This window comes from Alosa sapidissima, chromosome 18 (assembly GCF_018492685.1).
Source record: "Alosa sapidissima isolate fAloSap1 chromosome 18, fAloSap1.pri, whole genome shotgun sequence".
NCBI classification, from domain to species: domain Eukaryota; kingdom Metazoa; phylum Chordata; class Actinopteri; order Clupeiformes; family Clupeidae; genus Alosa; species Alosa sapidissima.
The window spans coordinates 11233329-11252285 of NC_055974.1; the positions used below are offsets into that span (position 1 = coordinate 11233329).

The 18957-nt window shown below is 40.6% G+C and overlaps 3 protein-coding genes across 4 annotated transcripts in view; 2 read left to right on the forward strand and 1 right to left on the reverse strand.

The window, feature by feature from the left end:
* The window catches only part of arhgap36 (Rho GTPase activating protein 36), a 33484-nt gene extending 30273 nt beyond the window's left edge, over nt 1-3211 (forward strand). For both annotated transcript variants that reach the window (XM_042069564.1, XM_042069565.1), the window contains exons 12-13: nt 1-2299; nt 2445-3211. The exon at nt 1-2299 is cut by the window's left edge and continues 140 nt beyond it. In XM_042069564.1, coding sequence (XP_041925498.1) covers nt 1-201 — 201 coding nt within the window. In that variant the 3' untranslated portion in view covers nt 202-2299; nt 2445-3211. The remainder of the gene's footprint in view (nt 2300-2444) is intronic.
* usp12b (ubiquitin specific peptidase 12b) lies at nt 3134-13184 on the reverse strand. Its single transcript, XM_042069566.1, has 9 exons — nt 12975-13184; nt 10735-10815; nt 10052-10265; nt 9561-9835; nt 9344-9420; nt 8675-8758; nt 7361-7558; nt 6990-7068; nt 3134-6269 (listed from the first exon to the last, which is right to left on the reverse strand). The coding sequence occupies exons 1-9, from the start codon at nt 13020-13022 to the stop codon at nt 6168-6170; spliced, it is 1158 nt and encodes a 385-aa protein (XP_041925500.1). The 5' UTR covers nt 13023-13184; the 3' UTR covers nt 3134-6167.
* Nucleotides 13185-13355: 171 nt separating this feature from the next.
* On the forward strand, nt 13356-18816 carry rasl11a (RAS-like, family 11, member A). The gene is made up of 4 exons (XM_042069567.1): nt 13356-14073; nt 14735-14791; nt 14928-15010; nt 15579-18816. Exons 1-4 carry the CDS (start codon nt 13923-13925, stop codon nt 16047-16049), a joined length of 762 nt encoding a protein of 253 aa, XP_041925501.1. The 5' UTR covers nt 13356-13922; the 3' UTR covers nt 16050-18816.
* Nucleotides 18817-18957: the final 141 nt, after the last annotated feature.

Below are 18957 nucleotides of genomic sequence, written 5' to 3' on the forward strand. Positions count from 1 at the left end.
TCAGGAGAGGGCCTCCACTTCAGCCTGGGACTCGAGTGCAGTGGCTCTTTCCTCCAGAGCTCTGCGGAGAACAGCATATGGGTGCGGCAATCGGGCCAGACGCCGTCCAGCAGCACGACTTCGTTAGAGGAGAGCAAACAGCCCACCAACTTCTGGGACTTTTTCACGGGCAAGGTGTCCGGCTCGGAGACTTTAGTATGACATAATGGAGATTGGTGCCATAGCTTGACCACCCTGTGTCTGGACTTGTGTTTAACCCACCCCTCCCTCCATTCCTTAACCACATACATATATGTTTTATATATGGCAGTGTGTATGTCATATCATAGTGCAGTGTAATCATACCAAGTTTGATCCCTGTCACTTTTTGATGTTCTACCTTATTGGGTCTCATTAATGAAACTTTAAAAATATAGGCCTACTACAAAATTGTGATTGACTGATCCTTCTAGAGAACAACTCTCTACAGAACTTGCCACACCAGCATTCTCAGAATGCATGTGTTAATGAATGTCAATTATGTAGAGAGGGTTATACAAACTGATTATTCTCGTTAGCACTGATACCATCAGCTACACTCCACTTCCTGTGCTCTGACGACATTGAGCACAGAGAACCGGAAAACTAGTAGTTAGCGCCCATTTCACATTTTATCAAATCAATCTGTTCCTCTGCTTGTATTTCATGAATGAGACCCATGTGTAGGCCTAGTGTGCATATCGCTGAGTGACTGTAAGTGGTTGTTGGCTGAATGTTGCTGTGGCCTAGTTTGTGCCAACAAAAACGGCTATAGTGTAAGGAAGCATCTTTTTTCCTGCTCCCACTTTACTGAACAAAAACTGTTGAAAGAATATATTTCAAAATTTGGGTCAGATTTCAGATAAAATGTTTCTAATGTACCTGTCGTTCAGTTCGAGCAAACCCTAAATATTAGGATATTTGGATGAATGAAAAGGTGCTAAACCTGTCCTCTTATCCTGATAAGCTCAAAAATTGGCACATTTGGAAGTGCGATGAGAGAATTTTAGCCCTTGGTTTTGATAGGGCAGATCCTGTTGTGTATATTTGGATCATGTATTTGTAGCACACACATATTACTGCATATGGTTTATACATATAACTGTTCAGTTAAGAGGACCTTTACACTTGCATTCATTGAAGACCTGCTTGTTCTCTACTGCATTTATAATATTTTGCAGATTGTTTTCATACTATAGGTTGAATATAAGGCTAACAGGGTCTCCGTGGGACAGCTGTAGAGTCACTATGTTCTAAGATGAGAACCTAGAATCTAGAATCTAAGATGTGGTCATCTGTGTTCAAAGATGTGGTCATCTGTGTATTGTGTGAAACTGATGCCATCACAGTCAAAATTATTTTCCATTCAGACGAAACAATTTTCTGCTCACTGATTATGCTAAATAGTATTAAGTAAGTATTATCTACTTAACATAATTTATACTGTTGCGTGACCAGTGCAACAACTGGAAAAGCATACATGCATACAACAATTCTAAATTCAGTTCAGATCAATTCTAAATCTCAAATCATGAATGTATATTTGTAAATTGTATTTGTTTGTTGTGCAAAGTATTAATATCATGTAAGTGTAAACACTTCACAAAGCTTTGCTTTCTTATTTATGATTTATACACACACACAAACGTTATTGGCATCATTTTCACTCTATAGACATGGCATACACGTAATTGTTCTGAAGTCAAATGCAAGAGAGTTACCATGTTCATGTATTAAACGTGACATTCACAAGTTTTCAAATTAATGTCTCATTTTGGGCTTCCAGGGGAATGAGGGGATCATGACCTGATAGACATTTTTGTAATGAGAACAGATACCAACAAAAACAACATCAATCACATTACTTTTAAAAATATCATAAAAAGTTATTGTGAATAGCAACCACATTGATATTCTGTTGGTAGCATTCAGTTAACATTGGAGCAGGCCTCAAAGATGCACAATATACACCCAGCTAATTAAGGAACTGGTCTGCAGAAAAAAAAATCCATTAGCCATTGGTCTACATTACATAGCCCTTCACTCCTCTTGCAAACCAGACTTGTTTGCTGCTGTAACTTGCTAAATAGCTTGACACATTAATTTGCTTCCAGGCACATTGGTTGCCCGCTGCCATAAGTGCTATCAACAAGGTTAAACGAATGCACTACAAAGTCCGTCAAACTCCATGGACAGGTTGAGGCCGGGACCATGTGATCCCTTGCGTCCATGCTGACACTTATAGACATGCAAAGAATTGCATAGAAAAAAAAGGGAAAAAGTAATCTCTACTTATTTTTAAATAAATGAAATGCTTTATATTTTTTTTATTTAAATATAAATTACTTAAATAGTTCCAGCATTGTGTTTTTGTGGGTGTTTCATTGTTGATCACTGAAATCCTGTCTGTGTGTTTCTTGATGCAGATGGCCATGACTTGGAAAAGCCCATCTGACCAGTCTCAATGTGAGAAAAGCTGATAACATCACATGAACTTGAAAAATGGAAGGAAACAGAGGGGCAAAACTTTGACCCCAAATATCTGATTCGGGGCAAGTTCTCTGCCTTTTGTCTCAAAGGTCACAACATGGTGCACAGCCTGGTGGGTGCTGCTGGAACTTTAAAGTACATTTAAGGTACACTAGGGGGTGGTGTTTATCCACGAGAGATTGTCCAACTTAAATGTAGTGTTTATAAGAGACATAATTTGCTTTCACAAAATACTGTACAATGTGGTGTTTTTCATTTTTATGTTTCGATGCTCAATGGAGATATTGTGTGTCTGGATCTCTGATTATGATAAAAAAAATGTACACACTTTTGTATATATGTAACTATGTACACTGATATAATATAAGCAGAACCTATGCTGAAATGTAAATTCTTTTTGGAAATACTTTTTTATGTGTTAAAAAAACATAACTTGTGGGATACACAGTAACCTACAAGTGAATATTTGTATGCTAAATGTGTTGACATTTACAGGAAAAGTAAAAATGTGTGTTGACATCTTGCACATGTTCGGAAAGACAAGCATATCCCAGGAATTAAGAGATCAAAGAAGCTGCACTTGTAGTAGGTAGTAGGTAGGAACAAATCCAAATCCATTCCAAACTTGCTTGTGGTATTGATTTATTAGGTGGCAGGAGAGCATCCTGTCCTCAACCACATCATCCTTTTCCCAACCAACCAACCAAAAAAAAAAAAAAAAAAAGAAGTAAAATGCAAAACATGGAACAAAAAATGGATGGAAATGTAGCAAGTAGCCAAAATTAGACATTTCCAAGTAGTACAGCTTACTCAAAAGTGCACTTTTAAATAAGTCAGGTCTTGAATTGGTTATTTCACAATTTCTATAATAGGAAGGAACAGACACAGCGTGTGAAACGGTCTCTCCCCATACTCCACTTCCGACAGTGCATAACTGTCTGTCTGACTATTACTTGTTTATCATGTATTAACTTTTTTTTATTTCATAACTGCTCAAGCAATAAACCACATCAAATCAAGCTATTCTTAATCAATATATTTTCATGGAAAGGTTTGCATGTTACATCACCATTGTTCTCCCTATAAAAAGTATGTGACCTACATCAGGGTAATAGACAAATTAGTAAAAAATATATGCATATCATAAAGGTGAACATCTATGTTAATAATATTTAAAACAAAAACATTTCCTTGCTTGTTAAATCCAGTTATGTAAGTCTCAAGCTGTGAACTTAATTTTTGTTTGTTTTTTAAAACAAATTAATTTAAAGACTAATAGCATAGTCAGCAGCCTAGTATAGTCTTTGAACCCTGCCCAATAAAAGTGAATTCTGCAAAGTAAAATGAAAACCTACACAAAATGAAAAGGTTAGATGATTTTAACATAAAAGCCAGTGTATTGATCACGCAGTTTGGTTAAGGAATTTATGTCACAATAGCAACTTGCTTGTTAGTCAGCTTCTAGCTAACCTAAAACATGTTGAGGACATTGGTGTGTTGACAAGAAGTACAAGTGAGTCTGGCTCTATGTTGCTGTGACCAAACGTTGCCAGTGTTTGCTACTGAGGGTGATTCTCTTTGGCATGGATTCACTCATACCAGACATAATCATTCACCTGGGGGGATAACTCACAAGAAAGCTCAGGGCAAGAGCGTTGGCTTGGAAACCTCTGCACAGAGGTCAAGTTCAGGATTTCGTTTTATACTGAAAAAAGAAAAAGAAAAAAAACCTGGAGCTAGACACCAAGAGATGTTTAGACAGATAAAAATCCCAACAGCCCAAAATCTTGCATGACCTTCCGTAGTTGAGTGATCACAACGGACAAAACCCAAAGCCAGCCATGACCATATTACTCCGCCTCAGTCCTTCTGCTAGGTCAAAGCACATTTACAAAGTTACCAAGCACATTGTGTAGGAAGAGCTGGCAGCATGTGGGCATGGCTAAGCGGTAGTTATCAGGCTAAATTGCTCAACACTCTCAAATGTCTCAAATCATCTATAATAACTTATCACTGAACTCACCACTATCGCTCATCCATACATTCTTTTTTTCTGTAAAAACAACAGTAGCCGCTACTGTGGCTGGAATTGTGTGCATTCATTGGTAGGATTAACAGTGGGAATTTGAAGACAGACGTTTTTTTCTACATTTATGCACTTTGCAAGAAAATCGCTGCAAAGCACTGTTGACATTAGATGAGTGTACAAAATGCACCTTAGATCCACTCCATTCACTCTAGGTTAGCAAAATATTTTACATTCAATACTTAATACTGAGGCAGTATTCTTGGCCATTATTGGGGAGGTGGGTGTGCGGAGAGAATACTGGTTTAGCACTGAGATCTACAGGGGAGTGTTTCAGCAGCATCAAGCGTCAAACTGCGCTGAAGACAGCAACCTCAGGTCTCCAGAGGTGAAGCTTTTGACGTGATCATGCACTTACACACAAACGCTTAACGTAACCTCCTCCGCCAATGACAAACCAAAATATGTTTACAGTACAGCCTGAACAAAAATGGTGTAAGAGCAGCAGTTAAATTAAGCCCCCCTTGCCCACCCACCCCCACCCACGTCATTTTAAACATAAAAAAGAGGGGAAACATCCCATATGTAGGCCACTACTCTTTTGGAAGAGTCATCTAACACCACAACCATCACAATAGTTCCCCATCACCCTCACTCACTCCACACGCACGCACACAAGCACACACACACGCTCTGTGATTGTATTTATGATTAAAAAAAAAAAAAAAAATTAGGGAGGGAAATGAAACATCATCTATCATCCTTCTCTTGTGTAAGCAAAAAACGCTTTATCACCCCAGATTAATTTGCAGTGCAGAAAGTTAGGAAGCCGATTATAATATATTATTATATATACCATGGTAGAATTGCATTAAAAACACCCCTTGGGAAATAAATTTAGAAATGTGGCTCAAACATATGACACATTGATACAAATTATTAATAATAAATAAGCTGTTTTCATAGGGTTTAGTGTTGCACGTGCACACAAACACACCTACACCAATAGCTGAGACCCCTGGCACCTCAGACTATTCTGTGTGCAACTAAACATGGCACCATGCCCGGCCAGTAAGCATTCCTCCCTACCACGCCACTCTCACGCTCATACTCTCGCATACAAACGCATTCACAAAAAACAAAGGTTCGTTCTCCTCTCGGGTCGCTCCTTCTGCTGTCCTTTGCGGTTCAGCACAGTGACTTAAAAGAGGTATGGAAGCCCTCTAGGGTCAAAGCAAGAAACCCAAACTAAAATAATAATAATTAAAAAAAAAAAAAAAAAAAAACATTTGGAGGGTGCAAAAAGCTGGGAGGTGGAATTGGTGTGTGGTATGTGGGTGTGGTGAGGTGAGGTGTGAGGTGAGGTCGTAGCAGTTGCCGGAGGTGGGAGGCGGGCACCTCCTTTTCCGTCTAGCTGAAACTGGGGGCGGGGGGATCGGAGGTGTAGCAGTATCCCATCCTCTTTGCTCTGGCGTCTGCTTCTGTCTGAGGATCGGTCAGCCCCCAGACAGCTCCCCCCCCCCCTGCTCAAACACCTGGGTGATTAACAAGGGCCTTTTTTTTTTTCTGCGGAGGAGCCCGACTTTTTCCTCTGAAGTAGTACGGTCCCTTTTTGCCTCAGCAGTCCGCTGTTTCAGTCTCTGGACTGGTAGAAGAGGATGTATCCAGACTCGGAGTTCTTGGAAATATCTGAGGTCAGGCCGTAGAATTCCTCAATTGCCTGAGCATCGATTTTCTGAAAGTGGAGACAGAAAGAGTCTGAGAGACGCTAGTTTCACTGTTTGTCATTTTGTCAGTTTCACTTCTGCAGCAAACACCCGACATCAACAAAATCTTTTTTTTATTTTATGCCACGCAGGAGATCATCCACTGGTGCTTTTCTTTAGCAGGCACGTCTAGTTTACTGCCATGATTTTTCTGTCTCCCAACCACCTTTCTTGTCATCTTACATTCTCTTTCTCGGTCACGCTCATGTAGTCAACCCTGCTTCCCAAAAAAAGCAAAAATAATCTTCCCTCTACTGACGCTGTACTACTGCTGCTGCGCACCTTTCTCCTCATCTTCATTTAAGTCTGGAGAGATGTGGACCATAACTTCCAATGGTATTTATGAACGCAACATGCAGGTTTTTTTGAGAGGCCCAAACTATCAGCAAAGATACCATCACTCTGTCAGTCCCCCCACTGGGTGAGATTTCAGATCAGTTTAGACTATACCATCATAACTCTCTGTTATCAGACTCACACTCTTGATTGTTACTCATCATTTTTGGTCGCAAAGTACTTTCAGATTAAAATCATAGCCTCACAAAGACCCTGGGATGCTGGACATTAAAGACAACGCACTCCTGATTACAGGTTTTAGCTTCGGGAGATACAATAACATTTCATCACAGTTTAACCCAAAGTCTCCTTCACGGTCTAATACACAAATAACTGAATCCCACCACTCTTACCTCTACTATATCATCATCAAATAGCAGCCAGAAGCCATGGCTCTTCACAATGGTAATGTAATGACCACGGTTTGGACCACTGCAGGGGGGGAGAACATTGATTTCATGAACATTCTGTACCGGCTCGTTCCATTCCACATGAGCTTCAGGGCATTTTGCATGGAAAGAAAATTCTTTCATTTAATTTCATGAATTTCATTCATTTTTGGCATGTTAACCCAATAGCCTTAATCTAAAACAAAGGGGATACATATTACCGGTATGTTTTCAAAAGTTTAACTGGCAGAGAGATACTCCACCACATTTACTCCAGAAAAGCGAACGGGTAAGATTTCTGTCAAACGAAGACGGACGACCTGATCCAAACCTACCTGCCACAATGCACCACCACAGCCACCAGGTCGTACATTCGGTCAGGATTGGTGGCATCTCCGGAGGTGTTAAAGAGCCGCAGCTCCAGGGGGAAGACCACGCGGTAGGACAGCTTGGTGTAGCGGTGCAGCTGATCCATGTATTTAAAGCGCTTCAGGTGCAGGGCCAAGATCATGGGCAGCTTCTTTACACGCATCCTGTGAGCCAACACAGGCGAGCAAGACAGAGCAGATCATGTGGTAAAGTAAGGAAGTAAGACAAATGCAGAATGTACTAGTCGAGGAGGATGTACTGTATCCTGACTCAGAGTTTTCTGGAAATATCTGCGGTCAGGCCGTAGATTTCCTCAATTGCCTGAGCACATTTAAACACAGCTTTCGTGTCATTTGTCCACTCCAACCCTACGAGGACTGTGATCTATATATATATATATATATATATATATATATATATATATATATTCATAATATATACATATATTCAAAATGTACCTCCTCAGTTGAAATGTAAGAACAGAGGTCATGACCGGGAGATTGTATCAGGATGTTTAATAAGCTCAGTTATCAGATTTGTCTAACTGAAAAGGTTTCAGTTCTTTATTGTTTTCAGACTGGACTAAATCAAGTTTAAAACTGTTTAGTAGCAGTTACTAAGCATCCACACTGAATAATGTTCAGCCAGTTGTGTTGTACATTTTTGTCACACTTTCCCTGTCTACTATTAATCTTTACCCTGACCTAAACATTAACCTTTAGTTAGGTTTTTTTGTGGTTGCCAGTGCTTGTGGTTTTGTGGTTGCCAGTGCACTGTGTATTGAACTGTGCAAAACTCCTCTGATGGGTTTTAGACCGTAATAAAAGTTTGTGTGGTATTTTTTGATGTAGCAGAAAAATCTCCAAAGGGAGCCATAACAGCAACTCCATGCTCTCTAATCTAACCAGAACAAAAGCATCTGCCAAATCCTATAACCATAACCATAACCATAAGGGATTGTTATTGAAGAGACAGGGACACAAAAGGACATCACTGCATTAAACTGTCAACAGCAGTCATATTAACATTTCTGCTGATCAAGCAATACATGATCTAGCTTTAAACTGGCTCCATCAATAAATCTTTAGGATAGAATGCATCACCGCAAGAGGTGGGGGAAGGATTGCATGTTCTGTGGGATGAGTTCAGTTTTTTCTACACCATTTGATAGCAACGGTCATGCATGTTTCAGACTCTTATTTGGTGCTAATAAAAAGTTGATCACAAAAAAAAGAATAGACTGCATCCAGGCTGACTCTCCAATACAAAGCGTAGCTTACCTTTTCTGTGCCTCCTGTTTACTCCGACACTGCTCACAGTAGTACTTGTACTCACTACATAAGGTCTCAGTGTTGCTGAAGCCCCTGAATAAAAAATAAAATAAAAAAATGGTCATTTCTGACAGAGAGAAGTTTTGGTGCGGAGTTGTCATTGCTAAACATTCTTGTGCTAGGAAATTCAAACCGCTATTCCCCATTTCTTCTTTTAACCCTTCAGCAGGGGAGTTTTTAACATTCTAACAGAAGATTCTGTTCTGCAACAATGTAAGGTTCAAAAATTCAATGTTGAATTCAATAAACCCAGATATTCTTTAGAACGTTCGATTTCCAACATTCCTGTCACACCGGTGTGATGGTACCAGCTGAAAGGTTAAACTAGCAATATGCAAGTCTGGCTCGCTGTCAGCTAGTGAGCTAAATGTGCAATTCAGTGATGAAAAAACACCACTCCTGACAGTGTTGGTCTATGTACATGACTTGCTTTGCCTTACTGCTTTTGCTCCTGCTAGCCCCTACTGAAGTACATACAGTAGTAGTATTATGAGACAGGACAGGCTGGGGCTAGCTGGGTAGCGCGCTAACTTTAGTTGATATCATGTGTCCCCATTTATTGAGAACATCATACCAAAAGTCTATTATGTGTGGAGAGAGTCTGATCTCCCATCTCACCTGAGACAGTGGGTGATGGACGTATTCTGCTCAACATCTACCGACAGGTCGAGAAAGTCCTCATCCTTACTGCTCACCTGGGGAAGGAAGAAAAGGATCTCTTAATCTTTTTGGAAATCTACAAAAGCTGGTGCTGGGCAAGCGCTACAATAGTGGAACCTGACACATATTAAAAGAGTAGCAGCTTCAGGAGCCGCACCTGCTGCTGTATACTTACTGCTTCACAGTTGAGGCAGCGCGTCTCATTGGTCAGTGTGCCCTGGAAGATATCGTGGACCCAGGTCGACTGGGTCTTCTCCTCCGTTTCACCTTCACCCGTGTTACTGCTCCCTCCTCCTCCTCCTCCTCCTCCTCCTCCTCCTCCATTTTGCACCACTTTACCATTCTGCTGCCGTTCTTGGCTTTTCTCCTCCTGCAGTAGGTCAGCAATGGTATTGAGCAGGTAGTTGAGAAACTCATGAGCATCCTGCTGCATGTAGTTGTCAAAAAGCTCTAGATGAACGAAATAGAGACATAGAGGGGGGGGGGGGGGGCATTTGTTAAATCAATGACCCTATCTAGTCTGTACTGAAATGTACGACTTAGAAATAGAAAATACTGTGATATATGCTACACATAAACCTCAGGAGCAATTTAACTAATTAGTTGCTACTGTTCCCTACGAACGTTCTCTCCTCTGTCAAGTGCAAAACATCTGGTTCTGCTCACCGTTTTCCTTCCTCAGCCTTGAGATGAACTTCTTAGGTGGGATGACACCAACCTTCTTCTTCTGGGTGGCAATACTGTTGAAGAGGTCAGCTAAGCAAGTAAGCAGGCTTTCCTTCTTGCGTGGCTGGACCTTGTAGGCCAAGACTTTCTCCCGAAACGGCCGGCAGAAGTATAAGGCCTGCAGTACTGAATTACAGTAGCAGGTGTTCCCAAACTGTTGGGAAAAAGCAAATTCATGTAAATAGAGAAAACAAGAGGTGGAAATAAAGGGGGGAAAAGACATCAATACCATTCGTTGTATCATGACTACTTCTCAAGACCTGCTCAAACAGTGTGAATTGTGAAAGCAATTTCCAAAAAAAGAGTACCAAATTAAATTAAATATTTAAATATAAAAAGGCATGATTAAATTAAATATTTAAATATAAAAAGGCATAATTAACAGAAATGGAAAAACTGGAGCCAAAAGAACAAATACTGCCAAATGGAGAATATATTTTATTTCCAAACTACAATCACACACAAGGACATTGAGCCAATTTATTATCAATCCACCTCAGTTCAAGCAGGAGCACAGCCATTAAATTCTGATTTTATTGCTATGGAGTTATTGCTATGGAGAGAGATATAAAGTGAAGTCAAGTATAGCAAAGTACCATAGACTTAGACTTAGACAGACTTACATTGACCAGCCCAAAGTAGTGTTCATTTACGGGAAACTGTTCCGGTCCAATCTCCTTCTCCAAAGCAGAGGCATTGGCGCCCTATGGGAAACAGACATCAATGTCAATTTTTAATAACCTTGGCCTAGGTAATCTTCGAATTCCTTTACCCTATTCGTTAAAATGATCCTTTAAAACCAAATAAGCAGTGATAAATGAATCATATAAAAGGTGTACCACTGGCATCACAGTGTTACATACTACTGCTAAAGAACAGAATAAGGACCTATCCCATCTTTCACACTTAGAAATATCTGAACACTACATTTGAATAGTTAGATAACTAAAAAGAATCCATCACTGACAATCAATTGCATGATTCTGATTCGTTTTCATTTGTCTGGAGAAGTAAATTGGCAGTGGGGATGGGTTGTAGACAGACAGCAGTATAAACTGCTATATTACTGACATAGTTATGAGAAACAGGAGATGGGGAGCAAGCCCAAATAAGCAACTCTGTCTGAGAAACAAGCCTTAAAAAAACACCAACAAAACTCCGGCAACAACCAATACTTGGCAACTGCCATCCTACTAAGATGCAATCATCATGCTTTCATTGTGAAGTGGCCCTACCCTTTGCAATCGATAGGCCTATAAGCACGTAACCACTGACAGGTGAGGGATCCGAACTTCTGAACCCGGTTCGAAAGGCCGCCCAACCTAGGGAAGGCGGTGTTGTTGAAGTGAGTGTGTGCCCATGAATGAATGGTAGAGCCCTAGAATGTTTCCATCGACTGTTTGATGGCCCAGGGAAATGAAAAGGGAGTTAAGTCTACTGGGGAAATGTCTGAGGTGGGGATGTAGTCATAACTGGCTTTCAATCAAGCCATAACATACTCCGTAATCTTAGATGTAAATACACAGGCAAGAGTGATGGCCACCAAGTGTCAATAACTTGTTTACACTTCACGTAGTGACAACAGACCAAATGTTTTGTGACCTTAAAAAACTATGATAGCTTGCTGCGTGTCTGTAACTTATGATTGGTAGGCTATGCATAGCTAGCCGACGTCACGAAACACTGATTCTAAACTATAAATTCCTCTCTGTTACATACACCCTAAGATTAAACGTAATGTAAGACCAGATGCAGCTGAAACAAATCTGAGTTTGAGGTCATGTTACACAGCGTCAAAATGTACACATTAGCAAACTAGCTGGGTCACACACGCGAAAGTGATGTGAATGAGGAAGTATTTAGGCATATTTATTTTATAAACATGTTTGACTTTAAAAAATCTTCCCATCCGTTTCCTTACACTTAAACCAACCTCTAATGTTAGCTGGGTATAACAGGAGCTCGCGTTAAAATAACATCACTACCAGTAGCCAGGTAGTTCTAACTCGCGCAGTGGCATCTGGCTAGCGTTTGGGTGTCTGGCTTGGCTATGGCTAGCCAGCGGGCTAACGTTAGCTGAATGACTAGCCTTGTGTTAAAAATATCCACTTATTTGTTTAACGAAACCTTCCACAAAATCAACTTTATATGCTACATTAACGTCATAAGTTTGCCGTGACGTATAGCGAAGCTGTACACAATTTAACAGTTCGCTGTCGTGTTAACATTCATGTAAACATTACTGGGTGGGAAGCTAGTGATAGGTAGCTAACAGCTAGGGTTTGCTTATAAGATGGTGTGACATAAAGCTGAAAGGTGACCACAACAATCAGGACAGTTTTGATGGGTAACGCTGACTAACTTTACTGAATCAAGTATGTTGGTATTAGCTAGCATAGTGTTGCTGCATTTAATATAGGCACATTTTAGGTGTACTCCCTGTAGCCAGGACAGATGTATAAGAATGCAGTAAGTTAACGTTGAATGTTTAGGTAATGTTATGTACTCTTAGCTAGCGTTAGCTAGCCACTAGCCAGCTCGCTTATTTCCATCCGCCTAAAGTTAATATCACTGGTTGGTTGTCTTACACTTTGCTTTAACTTAATTTACAGTCGGAAAGGCACTGCTCTCACTAATGTATGGCAATTAGCATTAAGAATAGAACAACTTCAAATTGAAGTTGCATAGGAAAATAAACTTTATACACAATGCCATGCATCTTTCTGTTTAGATGTTAGTCCAGGTAGCTTGCTATAACTTTACCATGGGCGCAGTGGACAGGACGCCACTTAAATCAACATTACACTGGCTAGCTTGGAAGCTAGCAACTGCAGAACACTTTAGAAATTAAACCACAACTTGCCATCGTACAAATCGAGGCGATCTTTCGGACTGTCATCAGTATTTCCATCCGTCTTCCGCCATATTGGACCGAACCCCAATTTAAAACAGTGACAGCCGCTATGGCTGAAGTTCCTTGGAAACCTTACGCCCGTCCAGATCGAAAACGAAATGAGGGAGTGTCGCTGCTGAGCTTGATGCAACATCGCTGGCTAGTTCGGTTTCCCATAGGCCGTTTTCTCCTCGCACTCGGCCATTTCCGTGAGTATTCGTGCACGCGCTACATATCTTAACTTGACATATGTAGTGCCTGCATAGTTTTGGAAACAACGTTCTCTCATTGCTGATGCATTAAGCAGACGTGCATCAAGCAGAAGTAGCACAATAGCTGTTAAACTGAAACGAAACGTATAGCATTAGGTTACTCACTCAAGAAAGACCATTTCTGTAGCCCAAGTTTAAGCATAAAACACAACATAAAATACTCTGAAATGATGCAGACTGCGTAAAAAAGGCTATCTAAACCTCACAAGGCAACCTGAACGGATGTACCTAAACTTGGGACTGTCACAGTGTAGTCTGAGATAGATTGAGTCGTCAGACGTATCCCTTGCTATATCACGCCCCCATATCCTATCTCGAGCGCTTCTCTCCCTGACTAACGAAGTTGGAAGATGCGTCTTCTTGATTTAGCAGGATTTTGCAACAATTCTGCCGGGACCAAGGCTATTATGTAAAAGGAGCCTACTGCAGGAACTGTAGCCTATCTGCGACCGAACTAAGGCGAGTGTCCAAGGAAGCGTAGCCTGGGTTTAGTGGTAGGTAGTTCTGAAAGGTTGGTCGTTGCAGCTCGTCTTCTGAACACTGTGATGAGTGCGACAGAGAGGACCTCCGAGATTTCATCAACTTAACGGAATGTTTGGAGGAAGAGAAATTCAGATACGGCGGTGAAAACGTCTACATATGCTAAATGCGCCTTCTTATCGACAGTCCCAGAACAATGAGCAGTGGTTCTAGCAACTTTCTGCTAGTTCCCATACCGGAGTATCCCGTTCTGGACATTGATCCTAACAAAAACGTCAAGATTGTCGTGCTCGGCGCAAGTAACGTGGGGAAAACAGGTAGGATATCCTAGCCTACTTAGAAGTAACTTTTCGTGATAATTTCTGATTTGTAGATTGGATATTTCATTATTGGCTATCCATGGTGAAGATATTAATTAAATGTCATAGCGTATGTCAGGGTAATCGGTGTCTTTGTTTTAGGCCTTGTTCGTTCTCAATCACTCTTTACCATTGAGTCACGGGGTCATTTTCATATTAGGCTACATTAGCCTATATGCCATTCAGCCTATTAGGCTATAATGCGTGTGCTCATTCGAGATAATGCATGTAGGTTAGTCATGTAGAACAGTTACACTGTATACTTTGTAAAATAAATAGGTCAAATAAAAAGGCTAACATCTTTTGTACATTTTTTGAGCAATAATTGCAGAAATGGGAGAAAATAAATGTGTGCATCTGGGTAAACGGTCTCGCCAGGGGGCGATATTTGCACATTCCAAGAAACAGGCCTGTTGTCCTGCCTATTCGTCTGGAAGTCTGGAATCTCTCTCTCTCTCTCTCTCTCTCTCTCTCTGTGTGTGTGTGTGTGTGTGCCTGGTGTGTTTTTAAACCATTAGACAATAGTTTTAATATGGCATCTTTGTTAGGCAGTTGCTGTGCAAGAAAGTGCATGTTTGGCAGGTTCTTACTGGAGTACTTCATTTTCTTTAAACTGCAGCTTTAATTGTAAGATTTCTTACCAAACGGTTCATCGGAGATTATGAAGCAAACACGGGTAAGACACATTTCACTTTGAATCCATTTTAATTCTGCACTTTTGCTTTCACTCATTTACTCATTTAACTAATAGCATACATTTCAAAGATAGGTTTTGGTGTCTCAACTGATTTTAACTCCTAGTTCTATCCCAGGAGCCCTCTATTCACGAAAAATCACCTTGGATGGAGAGCAGGTCTCCCTTCAAGTGCAAGACACTCCATGTGTCGCTCTCCAGGTAATAGCCCACATTTATCCGTTTTCATATAGGCTAGGATATGGATGAAATTGCTCCTATGCTTCTATTTTTCTTGAAAGCTCATGTTAAACAGTGCCTATTGTGCCTATTGTAATGTATCTTTTTATATGAAAAATAAAGTAGAAGGTGCAGCAAAGCCAAAATGTAAGGTCCTCATATGAGGACGCTAGGCCTTAGGAGGATATTAATAGGCATGAACCTCAGGGATCGCAGTCACACCATTCTAACATTAAACTTTAAGTCGTATCAATTCAGTGCTTTAACCAATGAGAATACAGCTCAACAGAAACAGAAACAGAAACTGAAAAATGTCTCTGTTAATGGTTAGTTACTACTTTGTGCCCCTTCTCTGGTTGAGTCAACATTTAGGACTATGCCATTTCTTTGTTCAACTTGTATACAGATACCAATGTTGGTCTTGAATCATGATGTCCTCTGTGTGCCAAGAAAAATAAAGAAAAGAATCATAAATATAACATTACATACATCATACATTAACTTTTCTCTCTCTGTCTCTATCTCTTTTTCTTAAACATTTGCTGAAAAGGATGATGCTGAGGGTCTGTACTGCCAGGAACAGATCAACCGATCAATCTACTGGGCTGATGGCTACGTTTTAGCATTCTCCATCACAGACCTTAGTAGCTACCGCACCATACAGCCCCTGTACCAGCACGTGCGGCGCATCCACCCCAGTGGGAACATCCCTGTGATCCTGGTGGGCAATAAGAGTGACTTACTGCGTGCCCGCCAGGTACCCGCTCACGAGGGCGAGGCACTTGCTACTGAGCTGGGTGGGACATACTTTGAGACATCAGCGCGGGAGAACCATGAGGGTGTCCATTCGGCATTTCTGCACCTGTGCCAGGAGGTCAGCCGTGCCCTGGGAGGTGGCAATGGAGAGAAGAGGAAGGGCGGACTTCACCTGGCCAGGCCAAAGTCTCCCAACATGCAAGAGCTTAAGAGGCGGTTCCGGCAAGTTCTGTCCTCAAAGGTGAAGTCTGCCACCACTCTATAAAGGAATTGGTGTACCTTAAAGACTTGAAACAGAGATTGAAGCAGATGTTTCATCATCAGAATATAGCACAGCTTTGATTGTCTTTACAGAACAAATAAGGACCTGTTGTTTTAGACTAACAAAGTGGGATTGACTGGTCAAAAGTTCTCTTAAATTTTGTTATTTCATTGTCCATATTTGTAAGCATGATATCACATTCAAGTAATGTGAAAATTTAAAGAGGTATTTTTTTGAGAGTGTGTGTCAGGGTGGAATTTTTCCATTACTGGTGAAAGATTTCTCCACCTTGCAATCGACTATTCTGTTGCAGTCCCCTGAACAATAAACAATTCTGGATCCAAAAATATTTTTAGAAATGTGTCTTTTAGAAACAACCAAAGCAAACAATAAAAAAAAGTCACACATCTTCTTATGTTCCCATGTTGGGTACTGTTTCTAGACATCCGGAAGTTTTAGCCACCTCCCTCTTCCTCCCCTCAAAAATTACCCTCTGAGATGATGTTATTGGGCCATGGTTTTCAGACTGTTTCAAATGTCCTGGGGGCAGAGGCTCTCGACGGGTGCTTCTCATGACCTCTGACCTTATTATGCGACCTCTGGGTTTTTAGGGGGTTCTGCATTCTCTCAGTCTCTCTCAGCCTGTCCTTCTCCATCACAAGGAGTGGTGGCGAAAGTCCCTGATAAGGCCACATTCCACTGTGGCTCACAACATGCATTCCTTGTTGACCATTTGCTTGTTCACTCCCCCACATTGATATGGTCATTTTTCTGAATTTATGTGGAAAGTCAGACAGTTGATATTGAAAAGCACAAGTGTTTGTAAAACTCTTATTAAGAAAGGATAGAAGCAATTCACCCCAGCAAAGCAGCAAACATGACATTGTTTCTATAATAATGACAAAATAAGTTGTTCCTTTTCAAACATCAGTGTCAGAAAAAAAAACATATTGTTCTGTGACCTTAGATGAAATATAAAGCAACAGTCATGTTTCTCAACAGTTGGAATTAGGCATTGTTGTAGAGATTCTTTTGGAGGCTTTTAGCATATTACATCCCTGTTGTTTTATTCAATCTGGGATTTCCCCTTCTTTGACACAACCTGCAATATATGTGAGGACTGATCTGCTATTGGTTTCCTGGAGGACTAGCTGTTCCGCCTACTAATATGCCATGGCACCTCAATGAACCTGACTCGTCTGATGCCTGAAGAATGTCCTTTTCTTTATCAGTTCAGACATGCTTGCCATTAGGCTTTCACTTTGAAAACACTCTTTGGCCAAGATTTAATCTTGTTCCTGTTCAGATATGCAACGGCCAAACTGGGGTAGAGACACATAAACCCAGATACATGCAGATCCATTCACACTGCACTTCTCTGGACTGGGGCGTAGTCCGTTAGTGTAGTTTGCAGTTGAGTGTCCTTAGTCAGGATGACGTCAAGCATTACCAAATAGAATCCGTTGGTCCTTTTGAGGTAGATTTCCCTTATCCAGCAATCTAACAATCTATCTCTCTCCCTCTCTCTCACGCTGCATTTTGTGCACATTTGCACATATCTGCCTAGTTATTGTGTTAACACATCATGGATGGGATCGGAGCATCCCTGATGTTCTTTCTGGATTCATTCATTGATTAATTACGTGAATATGCTCAATTAAAGTAATTAATCTTATCTCCTCTGGTTTAAGACTGGGTGGGATTCATGTAAAAGCAAAAAATAAAAAATAATTCTCAGCAAAACAGAAAAATTCTCTGGAAAATTACAGAATTATAACAAAAGAATGATCAGTTAAAGGTTGTGGCAAAAAAATGTTACAATATGAGAAGACATGTATGAAGAACACACATGTAGGACCAGGATGTAAAACCAGCTTCCTGCCTTTTCTTCTCAGTGCTGGTTCATTATCAGGAAATTCAGGAAGTTCACTATGGTCCACAGAGAGTCTGACAGGGAATTTAGATCCCAAAGGAAGTGGGGAAGGCAAAATAGGGAGGGAAGGGGATAATGGATGTTTAGTTGTCAAACAAGAAGGATGAGCCCATCATCATTTCACTTAAATATGGCCTGTGGGTGCCCTGACTCACATAAACACTTCAACCACAGCTGCAGAGGACCTCAAAGTCTATCTTCATCTCCATAAATGTCTTCACAAAAATAATATTATCTTTAACCCTTAAAGGAGTACCGTCACACTGGTGTGACGGGAATGTTGATAAATGAACGTTCTAAAGAATATCTGGGTTCATTGAATTCAACATAGAATTTTAGAACCTTCAATTGTTGCGGAACTTAGAACGTTCAAAAACCTACACCTTTAAGGGTTAATAGTGACTTGTCATTCTTGTCATCCCACTACTTACACTAACACACACACACCACAACACAGCACAGCACAGCACACAGCACAAAACAACATATTTTCAGGGTATTAATTACAAAATGATTCGTAATCAAGTTAGGATGTACTGTTTGGTCAGACCAATGACCAGATCTCTGGGATCCCCGAGGGATTTATTTCCAGGACTTTGAGTACCCTTTCTTAAGAGGTTACGGTAGCTTCTTTTTGTGGACTCTGACCTCACTGTATATGTATTTCTGTCGGTCGTTACCCAGTATTCAGAATCTTTTATCTTCCTTCTTCATCTGCTGCAGCAAAATAACAGTGTTGGCTAAAGCTGTATCTATTTTAAGATATGGTTGAAACTATGTATTTGTAGTTCTTGATCTGTGCTAATGTTTTGATTGGCAATAAATAGAAATACTTGATCCCTGACTATTTTGATCATAGACAATATAGTAAAATAAAACCATGAAATGTCAGTGATGTGAAATGTGTTAAGTGTTTTTGTTGGAATAATGTTTTGTTGTACCAAAGTCCTTTTAGGCAAGTCCCTCCACTCGGCGGCC